This window comes from Corvus kubaryi, unplaced genomic scaffold, assembly GCF_017639235.1.
Source record: "Corvus kubaryi isolate FWS band 111438036 unplaced genomic scaffold, C.kubaryi_AGA036_p1.0 37272, whole genome shotgun sequence".
NCBI lineage: Eukaryota > Metazoa > Chordata > Aves > Passeriformes > Corvidae > Corvus > Corvus kubaryi.
In genome coordinates, this window is record NW_024581084.1 from 1,944,424 (window position 1) to 1,965,520 (window position 21,097).

The 21,097-nt window shown below is 59.5% G+C and overlaps 1 protein-coding gene across 2 annotated transcripts in view; it reads right to left on the reverse strand.

The window, feature by feature from the left end:
• SLC39A11 (solute carrier family 39 member 11) overlaps window positions 1-21,097 on the reverse strand; it is a 124,172-nt gene that overhangs the window by 35,154 nt on the left and 67,921 nt on the right. For both annotated transcript variants that reach the window (XM_042025519.1, XM_042025518.1), the window contains exons 9-13: window positions 20,411-20,569; window positions 18,539-20,316; window positions 16,923-16,973; window positions 9,633-10,063; window positions 5,398-8,112 (exon numbers count right to left, since the gene is read on the reverse strand). In XM_042025519.1, coding sequence (XP_041881453.1) covers window positions 20,238-20,316; window positions 20,411-20,569 — 238 coding nt within the window. In that variant the 3' untranslated portion in view covers window positions 5,398-8,112; window positions 9,633-10,063; window positions 16,923-16,973; window positions 18,539-20,237. The remainder of the gene's footprint in view (window positions 1-5,397; window positions 8,113-9,632; window positions 10,064-16,922; window positions 16,974-18,538; window positions 20,317-20,410; window positions 20,570-21,097) is intronic.

Consider the following 21,097-nt stretch of genomic DNA (forward strand, 5'->3'; position numbering starts at 1 on the left):
GACAGCAGCGGGAGCAGGGACAGCAGCGGGAGCAGGGACAGCAGCGGGAGCAGGGACAGCCAGAGGGTTTTTGGGGGCGTTTTGGCTTCCTCGCCGTGTGCCAGGTCCCCCCAGAGCCCCTCACGTGGCCACCCCGCTCGCCACAGCCCCGTTAGGCCTCGTTAGGGCGCCGCTGCCGCCGGCACAAAGTCCGTATTTGTTTCCCCGCAGGGGTGGAAAGAAAGGGGGTTTTGTGTTTTCTTCCTCTGCTCTTTGCAGGCTGCGGGGAGTTTATTTGACACTCCAGCACTCTTTGTGAGCTGAGTGCCCCGGGATAAATGCTACCCTTAAGAGTTACTTGGCGTTAGACAGAGGGACCCTCTTCAGAGGAGAATGGGGGCTTGTTGGGATGGGGTGGGAGGGGGCGCGGGGAGGGGGGCGCGAGGAGAGCCCTCATAGAAGGGTCTCTGTCCTGGCCTCACAATGGAGCGAATTCTTCAAGATACCGGGAGCTGAAAGGAAGGAAGGAACTTTCCTCCTTTTAAAAAGGATTTTCAGGAACAATTGAAGAAGCCATAAAAAGGGGAGCATTATTCCCTGTCCAGGCTGCTGGGCTGGGAAGCTTCTCCCTCCCCCTCCCAGCCCTGGGCTGGGCAGATCGGGCAGATCCGACAGATCCCACTGGGATAAATGGAGAGGTGGGATGAGGGTCACAGGCAGATTATTGAGGGGACTGTGAGCAGGAGGTGTCCTGGTCCTTGTGCTCCCTCCCACAGCCAGGTACCGCTTCCATGAGCCACCTTTTCCTGCCTCCAGCTCCCTCTGCCTCCGTAGGAAACAGGGATTATCCCAGGAACACGGATGAAACACGCACTGACGGCCCAGGGTGCCACCACCCTGGCAGGGATGCAGGAGCTGCTGTCCCCACAGACACAGCCACGCAGTCGAGGGTGGCATTTCCATGGAAAACGGCTGGAGAGGGCCCTGCCGGGCACTTCCAGGTGAGCAGCTGCTCCTCCCCAGCCTCGTGGGGCGTTTTCAGCACACCCTCAGCCCAGAGAGAGGATTTAAAGCCATGGAAGTTTGGCTGGTGAGCTTCACCACAGATCCCAGCCCCCTCCAGGGTGATGGATCCAGCTCCCACTCCCTCCCCAGTGGCCACTGGTGGCCAAGTCCTCCTCCTGCCCCACCCCAGGGGCTGCAGTGCAGCATCTCCAGCAGAACCACAGCTCAGATCTCAACATTGCCCCATTCCCAAATCCCTGCTGGTCCCACTGGCACCCCAGAGGATCCCTCATTCCCTCTTCCCCTCCAGTTGCTCGGGAGGTGCTGGAACAGGTGCTAAGCCAAGCCCAAGGCTGAGCTGGCTGTGAGGAAACCTCCTGGAGCTCATCCCAACACCCCAGCAGGGAAGGGACCTGCTCTCCAGAGCCTGAGATCGCAGGGAAGCTCCTGGCAGCTGAAATTCCTGGAGTTCCCAGCCTCAGGGACAGGCAGCTGCCTCTTGGTGTCACTGGCAGCCCAGGTGCCAGTGCTGGCAGCAGCTCCTGTCCCTCCAGGGACACCTTCCCTGCCCTGGGCCAGTGCCAGCCTGGGCTTTGCCTGCAGGGAACGAGGAGGGCAGGGCAGCAGGGACTCCCTGGGCAGCCACCCTACAGCCCTAAAGCGCCCCAGGCTGCACCACCCGCCTGCCAGCGGGACCCCCCGCCCCAAAAATGCCTTTTCTCGTACAAACTTAGGGGAAACGTCCAAAAATCTTAAATACTTCGGCCTGAGAGCACAGTTTAAAGGAGCAGCAGCTGAGCCAACTCCAGTGACAGCAGGGACACCCCAGATTGGGGACGATGTGACACCGAGGCCCCAAAGCAGCTTCCTCCACCTGACCCCGAGCAGGACACGTTCCAGGGGCCCAGAGCAGCCCTGCAGAGCCAGCCTGAAGCTCCTGTATGGCACAAAACCCCTTTGGCCCTGCTGATCCCATCCTGTTCCTGGCGAGGCTCAAGGCTGCCTTAGGCTGAGCTTTACCCAGCAGAGCCCCCCCTGCTCCTTCAAGAGACCTGGGAAGGTTTTCCCACAGCTCTGATCCCCTCCCAGGGAGGAAAAGCAGGAATAAAACCCCGGAGGAATCAGCTTTACCAACAGCCTGAGCAGACGACGTTTGCTCCCAACACAAAAACCCGTTCCGAGCTTTATTTTTTTCCTCGGGAAAGCTGCACAACCACCCAGGGATCAAACACATTTATTTAAAGGCTTAGGTTTTAGCCCTCAAAAAACATCTGTGGCTTGGCAGAGGGAGCAGCCAATTGAATTTTAAAAATGCTCCCTTCTGAGGGCACGGCAGCGGCGCAACCCCGGGGCCGAGGGCTTCGCACCTCATCAGCTCCGGGGAAGAATCACACCCAGAGAGGGACCGGGGCTGGGAGCAGCCGCGACCGCCCTCGCTCCGCTTTTCCTCTGGGTGCCGCGCCAGGAAAGCGCTTCCTGCAAATTCCAGTGCTGCCGCAGAGCGGGGGGAAACCCAAAAATGGGAAAATTGCAGCTCTAAACTCAGGCTGGGAGCAGGACACCGAGCGCCAGCGAGTCCCCAGGGACCCGTGAGGCGGCAAACCCCAATCCCGCGCTGAGAGCTTCCATCCGAAACGAGCAGCGCTTCTCAGGCAGTCACGGGAGGCAATAAAAGCGTTTCCACGCCGTGTTTGCACCACCCCAGGGGACTTTTTTGCCCCCTCATTTCTGTTCTTAATCCATCTTTGCCGCTGGACTCGGCCCCGCCGAACAAGGGCACCCTTTGTAAAGCGGCTCCAGCCCCCGGCCGGCCGCGGTCACTGGCAGAGCCCTGCGCTCCCCTCGCCCTCTCTTTTGTTGCTTTGCTTTTCTGTTCAAAGTTCAAACAACCCCCAGAGCCCCCAGGAAGCCGCATTGTGCTCCCGGCATTGTCCCCCCGCTGTCCGGGGCTCCACAGGGAGGGGGCGGGTGTGGCCCAAAACTTTTGATCTGCCGAAAATTTAAGGCGCTCTGATCGTTTATAATCCAGGAGAGCTCCCAGATGGAGGAGCTGGAGTCCAAAAGCGTCCAGATCTGAGGCAGCTGCTGCTGAAAATCGCCAGGGAGAAGGGATGCTGCTGGGTTGGGTAAATTTAAAACCAGGCTCAAGGGGAATGGAGAAACGCAGCCCTCGGAAGAGCCAGGTCAGAGCCGGCGACGTCCAGGTGTCCCAGGCAGAGGGATCCTAAAAAGAGTCCGGGTCCCAAAGTCCCCCAAGTCCTCTGTGCACCTGAAACCCTGAGCCCAGCCCAGCCAGGTGCAGGTGAAGGGGCACCTGAGCTTAGAGACCCCTGAACCCCCCAAAATCCAGTTTAACTCAGAGCTGCCCCTCAAACACCGCAGGTGACACCGCTCGGCTCATGTGGCCACCCCTGTGCCAGGCTCTCGGGGCATTCCTCATTCTCCAGCCCTTTAGGGGTGAATCCGCATTCCCCAGCAGCTCCCAGACCCAGCACAGCCATTCCAGAGGGATCTGGGGATCCTTCAGCCACAGGGAGCAGCCCCTGCTCAGCACCTCCAGACTGGGTCCTGCCGGCACCCCAGAGCGTGGGATGAGCCCATTTGGGATCTCCCCTGTCTCTGCTGGATCCTGCTGGACTCCACAGCTCTGCATTCCTGGCTCAGCAGATGAGCTGGGACATTCCCGCTCCCAAATCCCTTGGGCAGGAGAAGCACCTGCAGCTCCTGGGACTGAACCTGGCAAAGAACACCTGAGGCCCGCAGGTACCCGCCAGAGCCTGCTCCCCCTGCCCTCCCCAAAATCCTTCCTGCCCTGGGAGACACCTCAGCCCTCCCCAAAATCCCTCCTTCCTCAGGAGACACCCCCACAGGGACGCTCCTGCCCACAGGGGGACTTTTCCTCCTCCTGACTGCACAAAAAATGGGATTTGGGTTTCTTTCCACACTCGTTGTGCTCACAAAGCTCCTTCACACCTCAGCTGGAAGCCTCTTCCCAAAGGATCCACACTCCCACAGCCAGAGTGACCCCGCTGCCCTGCCCCAGCCCCAAATGGGGCGATCACTGCCACATCAAAGGGAGTTTGAGGGGTGCCACATCTCCCAAACCTTTGTTTGGGGACACCTGAGCACGGAAAGCACCTGGTAACCTTCAATAAAAAGCTTGATAGAAAGAGCAGATCCAGCTGGTTTTGCAGGAAAGCCTTGGAAAAAGAGAGCACAGAGCGATTGTCTCCACATCAGGGCTCTAACTCCCCACACCTGCGGGAAGGATTGAGGTGAACCAGGAAGATTTTTTTTTTCCCCCCCGTAATTCCACAGGGAAATGAGAAATTTGACGTCCTGAAAGCATCACCTGGCTGCCAGCGGGGAGGGACAGTGGCCTTGGGAGCCCTGCTCCGCTTCCCCAGCTGGAATCTCCCCTCCACAACCCCGGGCAAAGCAAAACGCAGCCTCTTCCCGAGGCCTGAGTCACCAACGCTCTGCCCCCACTTCCCTCCCTCCGTGATTATAAAAAGATGTCTCAATTAGCGAGAGCTGAGCAATTCCCGCAGCCTCAAAGCCTTCGGAGGAAACACATTCCGAGCCGGCAGCGAGCAGCACCAACAATGTCCGGGCAATAAAAGCTCCTCTTGTTTCTATCAAAGGAACCTCAAACATCCTTTCCCCAAACACGCATCCCTGGCACTCCGGAGGGATCCCGGGCTGGAGTTCCCCTGGCCACGCCGGGTCCCCGACAGCAGACAGCGCTAATTTCTGTGTGTGCTCTTGGTTGCAGGTCTAGACTGGTGTGGTCTTTTTGTTGTAGGCAGCGAAAGAAGGGAGTCATTCATGTTTTTCCAGGATTCACACAAAAGTGCTCTTGTGCATCCCAGATCCCGCGGATCGCCAGCCCCGAGCCGGCTCCGGGCTCGCCCCGGGCTTGGGGACAGCCCGGCGGGGAGGGGACGGGGCTCCGAGGGGCTGCAGACGCTGCCCGAGGCCCCGCCCGGGCACCTGCCCCGGGGCGAGACTTTTGGGGAAGGAATTCCCACGGCAGGGAAGGGAAAAGCCGTGTGTGGGTCCCTAAAAACAAACCCCAAACCCCAGCAGAAATACCGAAAACAACGAAGGAAAACAGCGGCCACACGGCTTTCCTTGGAGACGAGGGGAAAATTCCCCCCACGCTCGCCGGGACCCCCGAACCAGGAGCATCCCAGGCCGGAGCCCCGGGCAGGGGAAGGGCCGGGGGGACACAAAGGAGATGGCACCGGGGGGAAGCGACAGCGGGTGCGGGCACCGAGGGGACCGCAGCGCCCGGCGCAGCCCCCCCGCGCCGGGACCCCCGGGGGACCCGCAGGAGCGAGTGCGGGGCGGAGGAGCCCCGTGCTGACCCCCCGAACCCCCCGCACCCCCCGAGCCGAGCGGGGCACCCACCTCCGCCGGCAGCGCCCGAACCCTCCCGGGGCTGCGGCTCCCCCGGTGCGCGGAGCGGCGGCATCCTCCTCCTCCAGAGCCTCAGCCCGTTCCGGGGCTCCGGGTATCGCCGCGCTCCCATCTCCCGGCGGGAATATCCCCGGGAGCGCCGGGGCAGGAGCGCGGGATGGGCTCGGGAGCGGCCCGGCCGCAGCCAGGGATGCTCCGACTGCGGCTGCCGGGCCATTCCCCCTTTTATAGCCCCGCGGCGGCGGGCGGGCGGCGCGGCTTCACGGGACTTGTAGTTCCTCCCCCCGGCCTGGAGCCGCCTCCCTTCGTCCCTCTGTCCCTCCCTCCGTCCCTCCGCGGGGAGGGGAGGGCGCGGGCGGTGGGGGAAGACCCGAGGGTCGCGGCGGTTCCGCTCTTCCCCGGGACCCCGCCGCTCTCCGCCGTCCGCGGGGGAGGGAAGAGGCGCTGGTTTTGCCTGGAAAAGCCCGGTTTTCCACGGCATTCCGGGAGTCGCATCCCTGGCACAGCCAGCCCGACGCCACAGCGGCCCTAAAGTGAATGAGTAACCCCAAAACCCCGGCACGAACAGCGAGCGCTGCAATCGCGCCGGGTATTGGTTATTGTTTCCGTTTAATTATTGTCCCAATTATTAATTTAACTTAATTATTAACCCACCCGCGGAATGAACGGGCAATTAACCGTGCTGTTGACTTAGGGGCTGATGTACGGCCCGTTCTCCCGAGCCCTCGGTCCTGGCAGAGTCACCCAGTGGGATGGAGCCGTGTCCCACACGTTCCCTCTGCCCTCTGAACCCCACGTGCCTTGGGGAACATCCTGAAGGGCACCGCGGGCACGGGGAGGGGGTGGCACCGTGGGACAGGGACCCAGCCCCTTCCCACCTGCACCGCGCTGGGATTTACCATCCCACAGCCCCGGAATTGCTGCTGAAGGGAAACCACAGAAGTTTTTTAGGACAAGGGGGGCTGAGGGAGCAAGAGGGAAGGGAAAAAATCCCTCCTGGCAGCTTTTCAGGGCCCGAAGCCGGAGTGGAAATGCTTCCCTGCCCTTAATTGCTTCGAGAGCAGATGAATTTCTTGAAGAAACCGCAGCTGAAACGCGGCACAAATCACATCGTGCTGCTTGTGTTGGCTGCCTGCTGAAGGAGGGAAAAGGTCATCGTTTAGGGGATATTAAAAAGGGGGAAAAGCCATATTTTAGCGCTGTGCAGGAGGGGGCTGTGCTGCGTTTTCACAGCCACGGCCTGGAAATTCAAACCTGTTTGGCAAGAGGCAGAACGGGGCTCACAGCGAGGAAAGAGCTGGGAAAAGGCTCCAAATGATGGAGCTCACCCTGCCCCTGGATCCCTGGCAGTGTCCAAGGCCAGGCTGGACGGGGCTTGGAGCAGCCTGGGACAGTGGAAGGTGTCCCTGCCCGTGGCAAGGGATGGGACTGGATGAGATTTAAGGTCCCTCCCCACCCAAACCGTAACAACATCAGCACCAAAAGCAGCAGAGCTCCCTGGAGCCCATGGAAAGGCTCCTGCTGATCCAGCACCACCTGAGCTGGGCGTCCAAAGGCTCCCGTGGACTCACAGAGCCGTGGCATTGGATGTCCGGGATTTCCGAAGGCAAATTGCCGCTTTTATGGTTTAATTCCGGGGTTTTTCTCCCTTTTCCAGCGGCGTTTCCTTCAGAGCCGCGAGCCCACACGACACGGAGCTGTCAGGCTCCCGAAAAAACCTGGAGCTCTCCAAGGCTCTGCCACAGCTTTTGTGTCACCCTCTGCTGGGAGTGAAGGACCACGACAGCCCCTGGGCGCTGCTCAGGCCCTTCCGCGCTGCCCAGAGACCCCAGAAGGGAAGGAATTCCCATGGCAAGCTGCAGCACTCGTTCCCAGAGGAGCCCGACGCCCATTTGTGGGATGCTCCCAGCCCGGGCTCTGCCAGAGGCTGCCGTGACGGTGGAAGGCGCTGGGAGATGCCGGAATGGGATCCAGCTCCAGGAGAAGCAGCAGCCCGGCCCTGCAAACACTCGGACATTGTTGGGAAGTGCCAGCCGTGCCCCTTCCCGGCTCCTTGGAGAGCACAGCATTCCTGCCCCACGTTCCTGAGCCACAGGGAAAAGCCCTGGAATGCTGGGGTGGGCAGGCTGGGCAAGGAAGGAGCAGGATTGCCCGTGGAGCAGGATAAAGCGCACGTGGAGCAGGGAATGCAGCACCCAGGGGTGGGAGGATGTCAGCCAGATGCTCCCCAGGGTGGAAAATCCGTGGTTTCCCCACAGCTGCGCTCGGAGCAGCTGGAAGCGTCCTTTATCCCACAGGGATCCGCAGCTCCCCGGCGGCATGTGGAGCACAGAATTCCCAGGATCGTTCAGGCTGGGAAAGACCTCCAAGATCCATCGAGTCCACTCTGCAAATATCAAATCCAGCATGGGAATGTGGCCACTGGATCTGAGCTCTGTGGGAGCTTTTTTAAGGGAGGAAATCCTCGGTGCAACAGCAATGGGAAGGGAAGAGGGTTTTGCTGGGAAGGGAAGTCCTGTTCCTCACTCCAGGCACGGCTTTGGGGCTCCCAAGAGCACCAGCAGGAGGATGGACTGGCTCTTCTCCAGAAGAATATTCCTGAGATCCGGAACTCCCGATGGCCAGGAATTGCCAAGGAGGAAGGACTGGGTTGTTGACTTCTCCATGCAAACCGGGAAAGCTCTGGGAAGCACTGGGAGCCCTGCCCTGGGAAGGGGGAGCCGGGAAAACTCTTTATTCCTGTGGAAGCTGCGTTGGTACCAACACCCCGTGCAGCAGTTTGGGGTCACAGCCCCAGGCCATGCTGCTTTTCCCACCCCAGCCTGGGAATGGCACATCCAAAAATCCACGCTGGTGGTTTTTCCCAGAAAAACAATGAAATAAAGTGTTTAGTGATGGGCAGCACTGGGAAAATAAAGAAACAGAGAAGGGTGAGCTGGGAATGAGTTCCTACAGGATGGCTGCTCCCTGTTCCCAGGCCTGGCCAGCACAGTCACCTCTGGAAGTCCTCTGACCTTCAAATACCCTCCCCAGCCCGGTTAAATCCATATAAATATATGGAAATATGGGAACAAAAAGCTTTTTCTTTCCAATGCTGAGAGTGCCAAGTGCTGCGGGAGCCAATAAAGAGCAGCAGCTCCAGGGAGCTGTGGCAGGTAAAACACAAACAACCCCAATCCTTCCCCAAAACTTCAGCCAATCCCCAAATCTAAAAAAAAAATAATAAACCAATAAAAATGAAACTCAAACCAAGCCCCAAAGCTGAGGTTTGTAAAAGAGGAAGAAAATGTGGTTCTGTGTTTGCCTGGTGCTGGATCCCAGCCTGGCCCACAGGCCTGGGAAGGAAGGGCTGCTCCAGCTGCAGGAGCACTGCGAGAGCTCCTTGGAGGCAGCTGGAGCAGGGATGGGAAAGCCGTGGGGACACTCCTGTCCCCTCCCCGCTGCGCACAAAGGGACACGGAGCGCTCACGGCTCGGGATCGTCCCAGGCAGGGGCAGAGCAGGAACACGGGAAGGATCCGCTGCCATCACCAGTCCTGGGCTCTGAGCCCCTCCAATGCCCGAACAGAGAGGGGGGAGGAGGGATCAGCCTCTGCTGCCGGGAACAGGGGATGGGACAAGGGGAACCGGCCTCGAGTTGTGCCAGTGAGGGTCAGGGCGGGTGTGAAGGGAAATTCCTCCCCTGCGGGAGTGGTCGGGCATCGAAGGGGCTGCCCAGGGCACGGGGGGAGTCCCCACCCCTCAAAAAGGAGCAGAGGTGGCTCTTCTCCATCAGCTCTGGTTGACAGGGGAGTGTTCGGTCAGAGCTTGGACTTGGTGGCCCTGGAGTTCTTTTCCAGCCTTATTATGGAGCCACGGAGATGGGGAGAGACATTCCAAGCAGGGTGGTTTGGTACCTGGGCCTGGAATTCTCTGCTCCCAAGATGCCACCCAGCCCCCAGGAGCCTCCGAGCACCCTGGGGAGGACAAAGGCAGGGCTGAGCAGCGGCACAGCGTCACCTGTTTGCTCAGTGACGCGGGCAGAGCAGGGCAGAGAGGTTTAAATGCCACGGCCAAGGTCACCCGGGACAGCTGGGACACAGCACGGAGCTCCCAGGCCCTGCCCCACCAGCCAGGGGAGGCAAAACAGCCTCCAACCCCTTAAATAGCTGATAAACCCCCCAAAATCGCCATGAACCCAAAGCACAGGAAGGGGACGGGTAAAATGATGAATGCCAAGAGCCAAACCTGCTCCTCAGTGGGACAGGGACAGAAAATCCCAATTCCTGCCACACCAAGGTCTGGATGGGCTGAGTGCTCGATCCTTAAATCACTTAAAGGCAGCCTTGAAGCCCCAAAAGTCCGCTGTGTGCCCAGCTGGGGAGATAAATCCATTCTCTGAGGCGGCTGAGGTGACTCAGCCCCCATCCCTGGGGAAAAGGCACAAACACCCACTCGGGGCGAGCTCTCGGGCAGTGATTTAGTGTCTCTCCTGCTCTCCCCACACTCCTCGCCTCCCGCACAAGGATCCATTGAGAGGCTGCAGAACAAACGTTCCCTTATGCAGCTCCAAAAAAGTCTCCGGCGCTCTGTGTGAGGCAGCTGCCCCGGAGCTCGCTGTGGTTACTCATTAACCGCGGCTCCCGGGGCACGGGAAGGAGGAATCGGCTTCACAGACCCTAAAAAAAAAAAAAAAAGAAAGAAAACAAACCGGCAATGAAAATAAATACATCAGGTGTCCTGGAAAAGGACGGGGGAAAAACAGGTGGTCCCGGGAGCAGCTCCGGGGCTGGGATGGGCTGCGGGAGTAGGGCGGGCAAAGGAACCGAGGGAAATGCGTGGGGACAAAAGGGGACGATTATTGAAGGGAAGGGGAGAAAGAGAGGGGACAGGGAGGCGCCTGCGCTCGGCAGAGAGGGGTTTCTGTGCCCTTCCCTGCGCGGAGCCATTCCCTGTTCCCTGCCCCCGGCGCGTTTTCCATGGGGATGAGGGGCTGCCGCGGCTGGGGGCGTTTCCCAGGGGTCACTCCGCTCCCCAGGCCAGGAGAGCCCTGCGGTGACCTGTCCCGGCAGGAGAGGATGGAGCTGCTCCCTGGATTCCCAGCCTGGATCCCAAGATCAGAAGCCTCCTCCAGCCCAGTAAGGGATCGGGTGCTGCCCCAGGTGGGATCCAGCTGCTCCCTGACCATCACCTGCTCCTCCACCACCCCCTTCCATGGAAAATCCATCCCCTGTGTGCCTTCATTCCTCACCTTCCCCAGACACGGATTTTGGGGAGAAAGCCATCCCAGAAATTACAGAATAGGTTGGAAAAGCCCTCCAAGATCATCCAGTCCACACTGCCAGTCCCTGTCCCCAAGTGCCACATCCAGGAATGGGGACTCTACCACCTGTGCCAGGGCTGGACAACCCTTCCCATGAAGTTTTTCCCGATATCCAACCTAAATCTCCACTGGTGCAACCTGAGGCCGTTTCCCCTTCTCCCATCCCTTGTTACCTGGGACAAGAGCCTGGCCCCCACCTGGATTTGTGGAGCTCCCGGGCTCACCTGCCAGGCAGCTCCATGGCAAGGGTGGGATCCAGCCTGTCCTCAGCCTGTGACCCCGGACCCTCTCCGAGGTGGGAGTCACCTCCCAGCCCTGGGCCCGCGGGAGAGGGAATTCCTGACACTTCCCTGAGACCCTGAGGGAGAGCCACCACGAGAGCTGGGATGAAAAGCTGAACCTTGCTGGGACCAGGGGCTGTAGCTCAGCCCTGCCTGTCCTCCCGAGCTGCTCCGAACATTCCCGAGGATTCCCGGCCACTGCCAGGATGAATCCAGTGATTTCTGTTTGCCCCGAGCTAAGGGGAGTCGGGGGGCTGGAATGATCTCCCTGCCTTTTGTCGTGGGAAACAAATCCGGGATTGCAGTCAGGGGGATGGGGTGGGGATGGAGCAGAGCCAGGACACTGCTCCCGAAGGACCACGACCCTCAGGGCTTTGGGGAATCCATCCTGGGCTGACTGCGGGGTCCTGAAGGAATCCCTCACCCAGGGCTGTGCCAGAGCCCGGGGAACAACCCGGACCCGCAGATCCCTGTCCCCAGGGCCACCAAGGCTTGACAGGACACAGGGAATGGCTTCCCACTGCCCGAGGGTAGGGATGGATGGGATATTGGGAAGGAATTGTTCCCTGGGAGGGTGGCGAGCCCCTGGCACAGGGTGCCCAGAGCAGCTGCGGCTGCCCCTGGATCCCTGGCAGTGCCCAAGGCCAGGCTGGAGCCAGCTGGGACAGTGGGAGGTGTCCCTGGCCGTGGCAGGGGTGGCACTGGATGGGCTTTAAGGTCGCTCCCAACCCAAACCATTCCAAATCCGTGATTCACAGCCCCTGCTGTGACCCTTTCCAACTCTGCTCCCGGGAGCTGCTCCATGGGTGACCCCCATCCCTGCGAGCACCAGCAGGGACCCCAAGTCCCCCACACTGCCCCGAGTGCCCTCTGCTCTCCCGAGGGCCGGGATCTGCCTCTGGAAGAGGCTGGGAGGCAGCTCCCTCCCATCCAGGGCAGCCGGTGCTCCAGGGGAACAGGTACCTTGTGCTGCAGTTTTTGTGGGATGTGGAACATCTGGAGCTCGGCACAAGGCAGCCTTTGTGCGGCTGGGAAAGGCTGCGCCAGAACCCAGCGCTTGTTTGGGACGGCTTCAGGGAGAGGGGGAGGGAAAGGGAAAAAGACCAGAGGGAATCCACCTCCACTGGAGAAGGAATCTCAGCCGCTCCTCGGGCGTTCCCCACCTCGCTGCGCTCACCCCGCAGAGCCCCCTCGGGGGTCTCTGCATCCCTTTCCCGATGGGATCCCTCGCTGCAGCCTGGCTGCGTTAAGCAGCTCCGTGGAGCTGGTCCTGGATGTATTAAATAATAAAATTAACTCATTTCCATTCAGTTTGACTCTGGAACGGGCACTGTCCCCTCCCGGCTGGCAGCATTCCAGCAGCAGGGATGTTTCCCTCTGGGATTATCAGATATCCTGATCTGAGAGGCGCTGATCAACTGATAATTAAAAGGCTTTAACCCCGAAGGCTCGGTATCCCTAAGGAATATCCCAGGCAGAACTGCCGGGCACAGGGAGCTTGGGAAAGCTGGAGCTGAGGATTCCCGTGCCCGCGGAGGCTCCCGCAGATCCACGGAGACCCCGATGCTTCTCCTTATCAGCTGTCTGATATATCCTGCCTGAGCACAGATAACCCTGGAGATGGGAGTTCGGGAATTTCGCGCCTTTCCGTGGGGCTGCAGGAATTCCCTCCGGAGCCACGGGAGCTCGGGATACCCACGCAGGTGTTTGGGGGGTGAGGTGGCTCTGCTCAGCTTCTCCGAGGGAAAAACATCTCCAGAAGGAAAGATGAACTATTCCTTTGGAGCCTGGAGCGGTGTCCCAGGCCACGGATGGGGAGCCGGGGTCCATTAAGGAACTGGAGCCCACTGGGGAGCACTGGGAGCTCTCTGGGCCAGAGCATCCCCGCAGGCAGCTCATCCCATCCCATCCCAGGCTCTGCTCCAACACAGCCAAATCTCCGAGCGCTCCGTGAATCCAAACGGGGCTGGAGCTGCTGCCAGGGGAGGAAAAATCCCCCGAAATTCCCCCAAATCCCCCCAAATCCCTTTGTCTCTTCCACCCACAGAGCCGCCTTTGCAGAGCAATTACCGCGCCCCCGGGGGTTTCACACCCAACCACCGGGGCCTCCTCCTGCTGAGATTTAATTGTTTTAATGACTCTGGAGGCCCCGGGGGTCCCTGGTGTCAGCGTTCATTTCCCCGCTCTCCAATGGGGTTTTCTCTCCACCCAGAACTGGAGGGATTTGGTGAAATCCTCCCCCCAATTCCCGGGGCTCTCTGACTGCCCGGGACACACCAGCACTGCTGGATTCAGGGAAAGGACCTGCAGATCCTCCTGGAGGTTTGTCCCTCCACCGGCAGAGAGGAGCTGGGATAAATTACGGCCTGGAAAAGGAAAGGGAAAAGCAAAATACGTTGTGAGACGTGATTTGTGTTTGAAATCCAACCTCACCCCTGGCCCTGCTGCTGGAACCCTGGGCTGGGAGAAACTGGGATGCTCCAGCCCTCGCTGGAGTTTGGGGGAAAAAGGGGAATAAAAAGGGTTGGGAATGCTGATGCTGATGGTTTGTCCTGCACAGAGCTGGGGGAGCAGCACTGGGGATTGCGGGTGGCAGGATGGGGGGAGGGGTCCAGTGGAATTGGGGTCCTGGAGGAGATGGGGGGCCCAGGGGAGGTGAGGTCCCAGTGGAGCTGGGATCCTGGAGGAGATGGGTGTCCTCATGGAGGTGGGATCCTGGAGGAGGTGAAGGTCCTGGAGGAAGTGAGGGTCCCAGTGAAGCTGGGATTCTGGGAGAGATGAAGATGGGGGTCCTGATGGAGGTTGGGGGTCCCTGGAGGAGCTGGGGGTCCCAGTGATGTTGGGATCCTGGAGGAACTGGGGATCCCAGTGGAGTTGGGATCCTGATGGAGGTTGGGGGTCCCTGGAGGAGCTGAGGGTCCCAGTGATGTTGGGATCCTGGTGGAGAAGGGGATCCTGATGGAGGTTGGGGGTCCCTGGAGGAGCTGGGGGTCCCTGGAATGCCCCAGGCTCTGGGACATCCCCACCCCAGCCATTACCAGCACCTCCCTCCATTGTTTCCCAACCGGCATTTTTCCCTATGACCTCATCTTCCCTTGGCTCCTGCCGTGCCGAGTTTATGGCAGGGAAATGATTGTGCAGCCAAAGGAAAGCAGGTCCAGGGTTCTCTTCCCCCCTGCTTCCACCCGGGTTGGTTTCTGCTCCAGGCACAGGGATCGTGTGGGACGAGCTGGGAGCTCTGGTTGGGAATCTTTTCCTTGTTCCTGTAGGAACACAAGAGGCCCCAGCCAGAGGTTGAAACGATTCCCCGCAGGAGCCAGCCCTGGACGCGAACGCTCTTCAGTTACCATCAGTGTTTTGTAAGAGTATATTGAAATAAACCTTCAGGCTCCCTTTCCTGTTCCTGAGATCCCCCTCGCAGGATTGTGAGGCACAAAAAACACTTCCCAGAAATCCCAGCTGAGGCTGTTGGGATTTTGTTTTCCCCCTGTTCTCACACGAACCCTGCACGCTGGAAAAGCCTTGAAACAAGAAACGAGGCACTAAAACGGGACCTGGCAAGCTGAGGATCCCACGGGGGGGACTGCCCCTCTTTTCCCTCTTTTCCCATTAGGAACAACCCTCTGGGTTGAAGAACTGGAATTGGAGCCCTTCTTGGGCCGATGGGATTTCACCTTTCCCACCTCACACAACTCCTAAGGAAGCACATGGAGAACATTCCCCTGAGGCGGCACAGAGGAACCTTCTCCAGCTGCTGAGCAGTGAAAATGAAGGATTTTAGGCAAAACAACCAGGAAAAAGGGAAGCAGGAGCTCATCCATGAGCTGCAATCCCAGGAATCCAGCACGGACACGAGCACGGAGCTGCTCAAGGGCTGGTTGACCATGCGAGACTAAACAAACCTACTGAGAGAGCCAACAAATACCTGAAAAATAACTGGAATTAAATTAAAAGTTGGGATTGCTCAGCCTGGAGAAAGGAAGGCTCCAGAGAGAGCTCAGAGCCCCTTCCAGGACTGAAAGGGGCTCCAGGAGAGCTGGAGAGGGACTGGGGACAAGGCATGGAGGGACAGGACACAGAGAAGGGATAGAGGGCGGGGATGGATGGGATATTGGGAAGGAATTCCTGGCTGGGCTGGAATTCCCAGGGAAGCTGTGGCTGCCCCTGGATCCCTGGCAGTGCCCAAGGCCAGGCTGGACATTGGGGCTTGGAGCAGCCTCGGACAGTGGGAGGTGTCCCTGCCCATGGGAGGGTGGCACTGGATGGGCTTTGAGGTCCCTCCCACCCCAAACCGTTCCGGGATTCTCTGCAATCCCCTCTCCAAACCCGAGAACCCCACAACATCGGCCCTGGGAAAAGCCGACCCCGAGGCGAAATTCCTCGTGTTCCCTGCACTGCCCCAGCCCCAGGCTGGTCCCTGAGGGGGGGTGTCCACGCTGGGACCGGAACAGGGACCGCGGCACATCCAGGGTGGGACTGGGAGGGCTGGGAGGGGGCAGGGGAGCCTCGGGAGCCCGCGAGCACGAGCGGCCCGGCTTTAATTGCAGCGCGGCTGCCAAGCCCAACAAAGCCCGGCACGAAGAATAGAAGTCATTCTGTCTGGATCGTTCCTGTCCCGAGGGGAGGGGCGGGAGGTGAAATCCTGAAATCCATCCCTTCCCAGGCGGTGACTCAGGTGCCGCGATCCGCCCCGGGCGCGCATCTCGCACCGCGAGCGGCTCCAGCCGCGCTCGCCGCGGGGCCCATAATGGGATTATTGTTCCTTTGCGTGCAAAGCCTCGCTTGGGGTTGGTGTCCCCGCCCCGCCCTGCAAACCGCAGCCGCCCGCGCCTTCCCAGCCCCCGGCACGGGCCGACAGAGAGCCCGTTCGTTCCTGGCATCCCCGAGAGCCATTCCTGCCGCCTGAGTCACCGACAGGGATCACCGGCATCGTGGAATCAGCTGGGAGGGACTCGCAGGGGTCACGCAGTCCCGCGGGGGTCACCCAGTCCCGCAGGGGTCACCCAGTCCCACGGGGGTCACCCAGTCCCGCAGGGGTCACTCAGTCCCACGGGGGTCACTCAGTCCCGCAGGGGTCACTCAGTCCCACGGGGGTCACGCAGTCCTGCAGGGGTCACTCAGTCCCGCAGGGGTCACTCAGTCCCACAGGGGTCACCCAGTCCCACGGGGGTCACTCAGTCCCGCAGGGGTCACTCAGTCCCACGGGGGTCACTCAGTCCTGCAGGGGTCACTCAGTCCCACGGGGGTCACTCAGTCCCACGGGGGTCACTCAGTCCCACTCCCTGCCCAGACCCCCCAACAGCCCCACCCTGGGCATCCCTGGCAGCGCTGTCCCAACGCTCCTGGAGCTCTGGCAGCCTCGGGGCCGTGCCCATTCCCTGGGGAGCCTGGGCAGTGCCCAGCACCCTCTGGGGGAAGAACCTGTTCCTAAAATCCATCCCAATCCCCCTGACACAGCTCCAGCATTCCCCAGGCCCTGTCCCTGGTCATAGGGAGCAGTTCTTGCCCTTCCGGAGGAAATTCCCCTGCCCTGGTTGCACGGCCCTGGGCAGGAACACTTCCACTGTGCCAGGCTGCTCCCAGCCCCAATGTCCAGCCTGGCCTTGGGCACTGCCAGGGATCCAGGGGCAGCCACAGCTGCTCTAGGAATTCTACTCCGGGGCTTCCCCACCCTCCCAGCCAGGAACTCCTTCCCAATATCCCATCTAAGCCTGCTCTCCTGCACCTTAAGGCCGTGAGCTGAATCAAGGAAGGAGAATCCCAGAGCTGGGCATTCCACACCCCATTAATTCCCTCTCCAGAGCCCTAATCCCTGGATAAACACCCGGACAGTGCCCTGCTCCCAGCTCTCCGCTTAGGATTTCAGGACAACCCCAGCTCATCCCTCCTGGCTCCAGAGGAGTTTCCCTGGGGACTCCTCCAGGATCTCCTCACCAGCCACCGCTGGTCCTGGTCCCCTCCAGCAGCACCTCCACGGTTCAGCCTCTGAAACACCAAAAAACCACCCACAATAAAAGCAGGAAAATCCACCCAGCCCTGCATTCCTGGGCTTTTCCACAGGCACGGTGCTTGGCCAAGCCCTGGGAGCAGCAGCTCGTGCACGGGCAGCACCAAAGCACCTCAGTGCCAAGGACAGGCACCTCCGGGGCTGGGAGGAATTGGGGGATTTTCCCATCATTTTCCCATTCTCGGGTCACCCCCTTCAGCAGCAGGGCTTGGAAAACCCCAAAACATCCACAAAAGCAGCCACAAACCCAGGCTGGGGGGTTGGGGTGATTTTAAACCCCATCACAGGAGAAGCCCATTTACTGGGGGGGGGGGGGGTTGAAGTTTTAACTGCAGAGGGGTCACAGTTTAAGTTTCCCTCCGAGCAGCGCTAAAATTTATCATCATTTCAAGGCCAAGCTCAAGAATCTAAAGGTTTTACTGAACAATTAGTGGGGGTGGGGAGAAATGCCCAGCTAAAATGTGGGGGTTTTGCTGGCAAGCAGCTCCCAGGACATTTCGAACCACTCCAGGCACCCTGTGCCCGTCCAAAGGCTGAGCTTTCCCATGAAAATGATGGAAAAAGAGGGAAACCCTCCCCTCTGCGCTCACCGTGAGCGTGGCTGCTGTGAGCCAGGGGTTCCTCCCCGTTTTCCAGAGGCAGGGACACAGGATGGGGGCAGCTGCGGGGCCATTCCCTGGGATGGGGAGGGACCACAGCAATCCCTTGGCTGCATCCTGACCCGCCAGGATCCCAAACCCCTTCTCCAGCCATGGGATAACTTTTCCCTTTTCCCTCCCGCTTGCTCCCTGGAGGATTCCCGGCTCCTCCAGCCACGGAGCAGAGCCCGTCCCCACGTTCCAGGCCTTGGCTGGGTGTTTATATTCCCTCTGCTCCCAAACTCCCCCTTTCCATGGACATTTCTTGCTCCCAGGGGTGATTCCAGGCCTGGCCCCCGCCAGCTTTTCCCTCATACAAAGGAGCAGGGAGAGAATTTCACTCCCCTCCAGGGGATAAACAGAAAATAGGGATTTTCCTCCATGATTCCTGCATCCCTCCTTCCCCACTCCTTCCCTAGGGCTCCATCCTCGTCTGGACTGGCTGCATCCAAGCAGGATTAAATGCTTTATGTGGAATTATCTCCCAGAAATCAGATTACAGGGCTGCATTTAACTCTCTAATGTTTTTATTTTTGTCCCAGCTGGCACCACGCGCCAGGAATTAAAGTAGGAAACATCCCTGACAGGCTGGAGAATCCCAAGCCATGGATATCCCTGAGGATTTTCAGGTGTTTAAGGCTGGGAACAGAAGGCTCAAAGCTTTCCAGCCCCTTCAGTGTGGGTGGAAATATGGGAAGAGCAGTGGGAGATGCTCCAGCCCGGCCCTGGGAATGGGACAGTGGAAAGGGGCTCTGATTCCCAGCTGAGACAGATCCCTCCCCTCTCCTGCCCCGGGATGCAGGGACAGCTCCCACCTTTGAAAAAGAAGGGCCTGACACCGCCTGCTTATCCTGCTAAAGGCTAAATTCCCAAATTTCCCCCGAGCCTGGAGGGACCCGGCTCACCTGCACAGCCCCGCAGGTCCCAGGGATGCACAGCCAGGAATGTCTGCATGAAACTGCCTTTCCTTGGCTTTTCCCCCTCCTTTCCCATCCCCAAGGACGCTGCCTTCCCAGGCAAGAAGAGGCAGGACCTTGGAAGGCCAGGGAGAATGAAGCTGGAGAAAGGAAACGCGGCAGAGCGGAGGGAGGAGGAGCAAATCCACGGATTTATGGCATGGAAACAACGCCGTGCAAACTCCATTTCCCATTTATTGAAAGCAGTCACAGTTAAAAGGTCAAATCCATCGGCAAACAGGAGCTTTGGATCATCCAGAGGGACACACAGAGGAAACCCAACCAAAAAACAAGGATAGAACCAAAAGGGACAGCTGCGGTTTAGTTTATTCCAACCCGTTCCCTTTGGCTCCAGCAGGACCAGAGGGGGACCCGGGACGTCCCAGCCCCGCTTCCAGAGGGACTGAGTGGCAGGAGGCAGCCAGGTGATCCAGTTATTCCCGCTGGAGGGGTTAGGGAAGCCCTTTGTGCTGGAGATTGGAGTGGGAGGGACTGGGATTTGCAGCATCCTTCCAGCCTTGGCCATTCCCTCCTCCCTGGAGCGCACCCCGGGAACAGGGATGGGCCGGGTTCACTCCTGAGCCTGGAAGGGATCAATCCTCAGTGCTCAGGAAGAGCTGTTCCACAGGAAATGCTTGGAAAGCATCAGGAGAAGAGGCAGGAACCTCCGTGCACGTTTGTGGCTCTCCAGGTGGGATAATGAACTCATCCTGAGGGATTCATTCATTCATCCCAACGAGGGCTCCCGGAATGCTCCGGTGCTGGCTCGGCTCCTGCTCCTCCTGCAGGTGAAGGGTGACCAGGAGGAGCCTGGCTTGGCTCTTCCAGGAGTTACGGATCACTGGGAGCAGCAGCTGAAATCCAGCAATCCCTTGGGAAGGCCGAGCAGCTGCACATGGAATCGTGTCCCGCTGGACAGCACCAGGCAGGGACAGTGTGGAGCCCACACCTTGCCTGCCACAGGAAGCACTCAAATCCTCCTTTCCTGGTGCTTTTTCCCATAGAAAACCCCGGAACATTGGACACAGCACATGGGAACAGTGCCCCTCTGAGAGACGTTTAGGAAAAAAAATGACATTTCCCTCTTGCAGAGATCCCAAGAAAATTCATCTTTATTTGCCTGGACTGTCTGCATCCATCCGAACCGATTCCCTGCAGCATTCCCGAGGAGCAGCAGGCTCTGGGAGACCTCTGAGCCCCCAGTTTATCAGTCTTAATGCTTTCCACCTGCCTTCCCAAAAAAGGGTGGAATTCCAGACTCCGTAAGGAGTTTACTCCATTGCAATGCGTCAGGATTAACCCAGACCAGCCTCCACACGGGACAGGGAATTCCTGACCTCCGACAGAACGGAGAGGATCCAAATCCCGAGGGCCTTTCCTTGGGGAAACCAGCCCAGCGTCATCCAGCGCCCCTTCCAAGAGGAAAACCAAGGCAGGATCTGGAAGGATCCACCCATCTTTGTGCTTGGAAACCATCGCCAGGAACTCGGAGGGGAGGGGGAGATATAAAATTAGAGGGAATCAACACCAAACCAGATCCCAAAACATCTATGTACAGATCCAGTCCCGGGATAACGCGTGTCCGGCTCCCAGTCCCGCAGGAGCACACGGGGCTCTGAAGTCTTCTCCTGGGAGTGCAGCAGTGCCCTTATCCCAGCCCCACATCCAGGGACATCATCACCACAAATCCCAGGATGGAGGTCCAGGATGCCAACTTCCCGTTGCCGCTGCAGGGAGAGAGGGGAGAGGGGAATGTTTGGGAAGAGGGAAGCGCCGCTCGTGTCCCAGCCAGGCCGGGAAGGGACGTTCCCGGGCTCTCACCTGGTCTGTGCCTCGGGAATGATGTCGTCCATCACCACGTAGACCATGGCTCCGGCGGCGAATCCCAGCGCGTAGGGCAGGAGCGGCTCCGCCAGCACCACGGCGAAGGCGCCGAAGACGCCGGCCAGGGGCTCCACCATCCCGCTCAGCTGCCCGTACCTGCCGGACAGCCAGCCCAAAAATCCCTGGAGACCTGGAGCAGCCATCCCAAAGGGATAACGGGGCTCGCACCGCCCCATCCCCACCGTCCCCACATTCCCGGTGCCCGGGAGGAGGTCGGGCACCGGCCAAGGCACCAGGATCATTTCAACACTCAAAATTATTGGACCTAACCCAGCTGAGTTTTGCAGGCAGGATCTAATTCCTTCCCCCAACAGCTCTGTGGGATTTGGGGATCCAGCTCCCGGGCAGAGGAAACACTTCCAGAGGAAACACTTCCAGCTCAATCCCAAAGAGGACACCTGGCCACAACCTCAAACTAAATAAAGCCACGTTCTTCCCGCTCCTTTTCTTTCCCTCTAGGATTGTCCCAACCCTCTGGGCCATGGGAAGTCCCTTCCCAGCAGCAGCAATCCTGGTGCAAGTGCCAGCAGTTACGGAGGTGGGAGGGAGGGAAGGGGAGGAAAGGGGAAGGAGAGGAAAGGGGAAGGAGAGGAGAGGAGAGGAGAGGAGAGGAGAGGAGAGGAG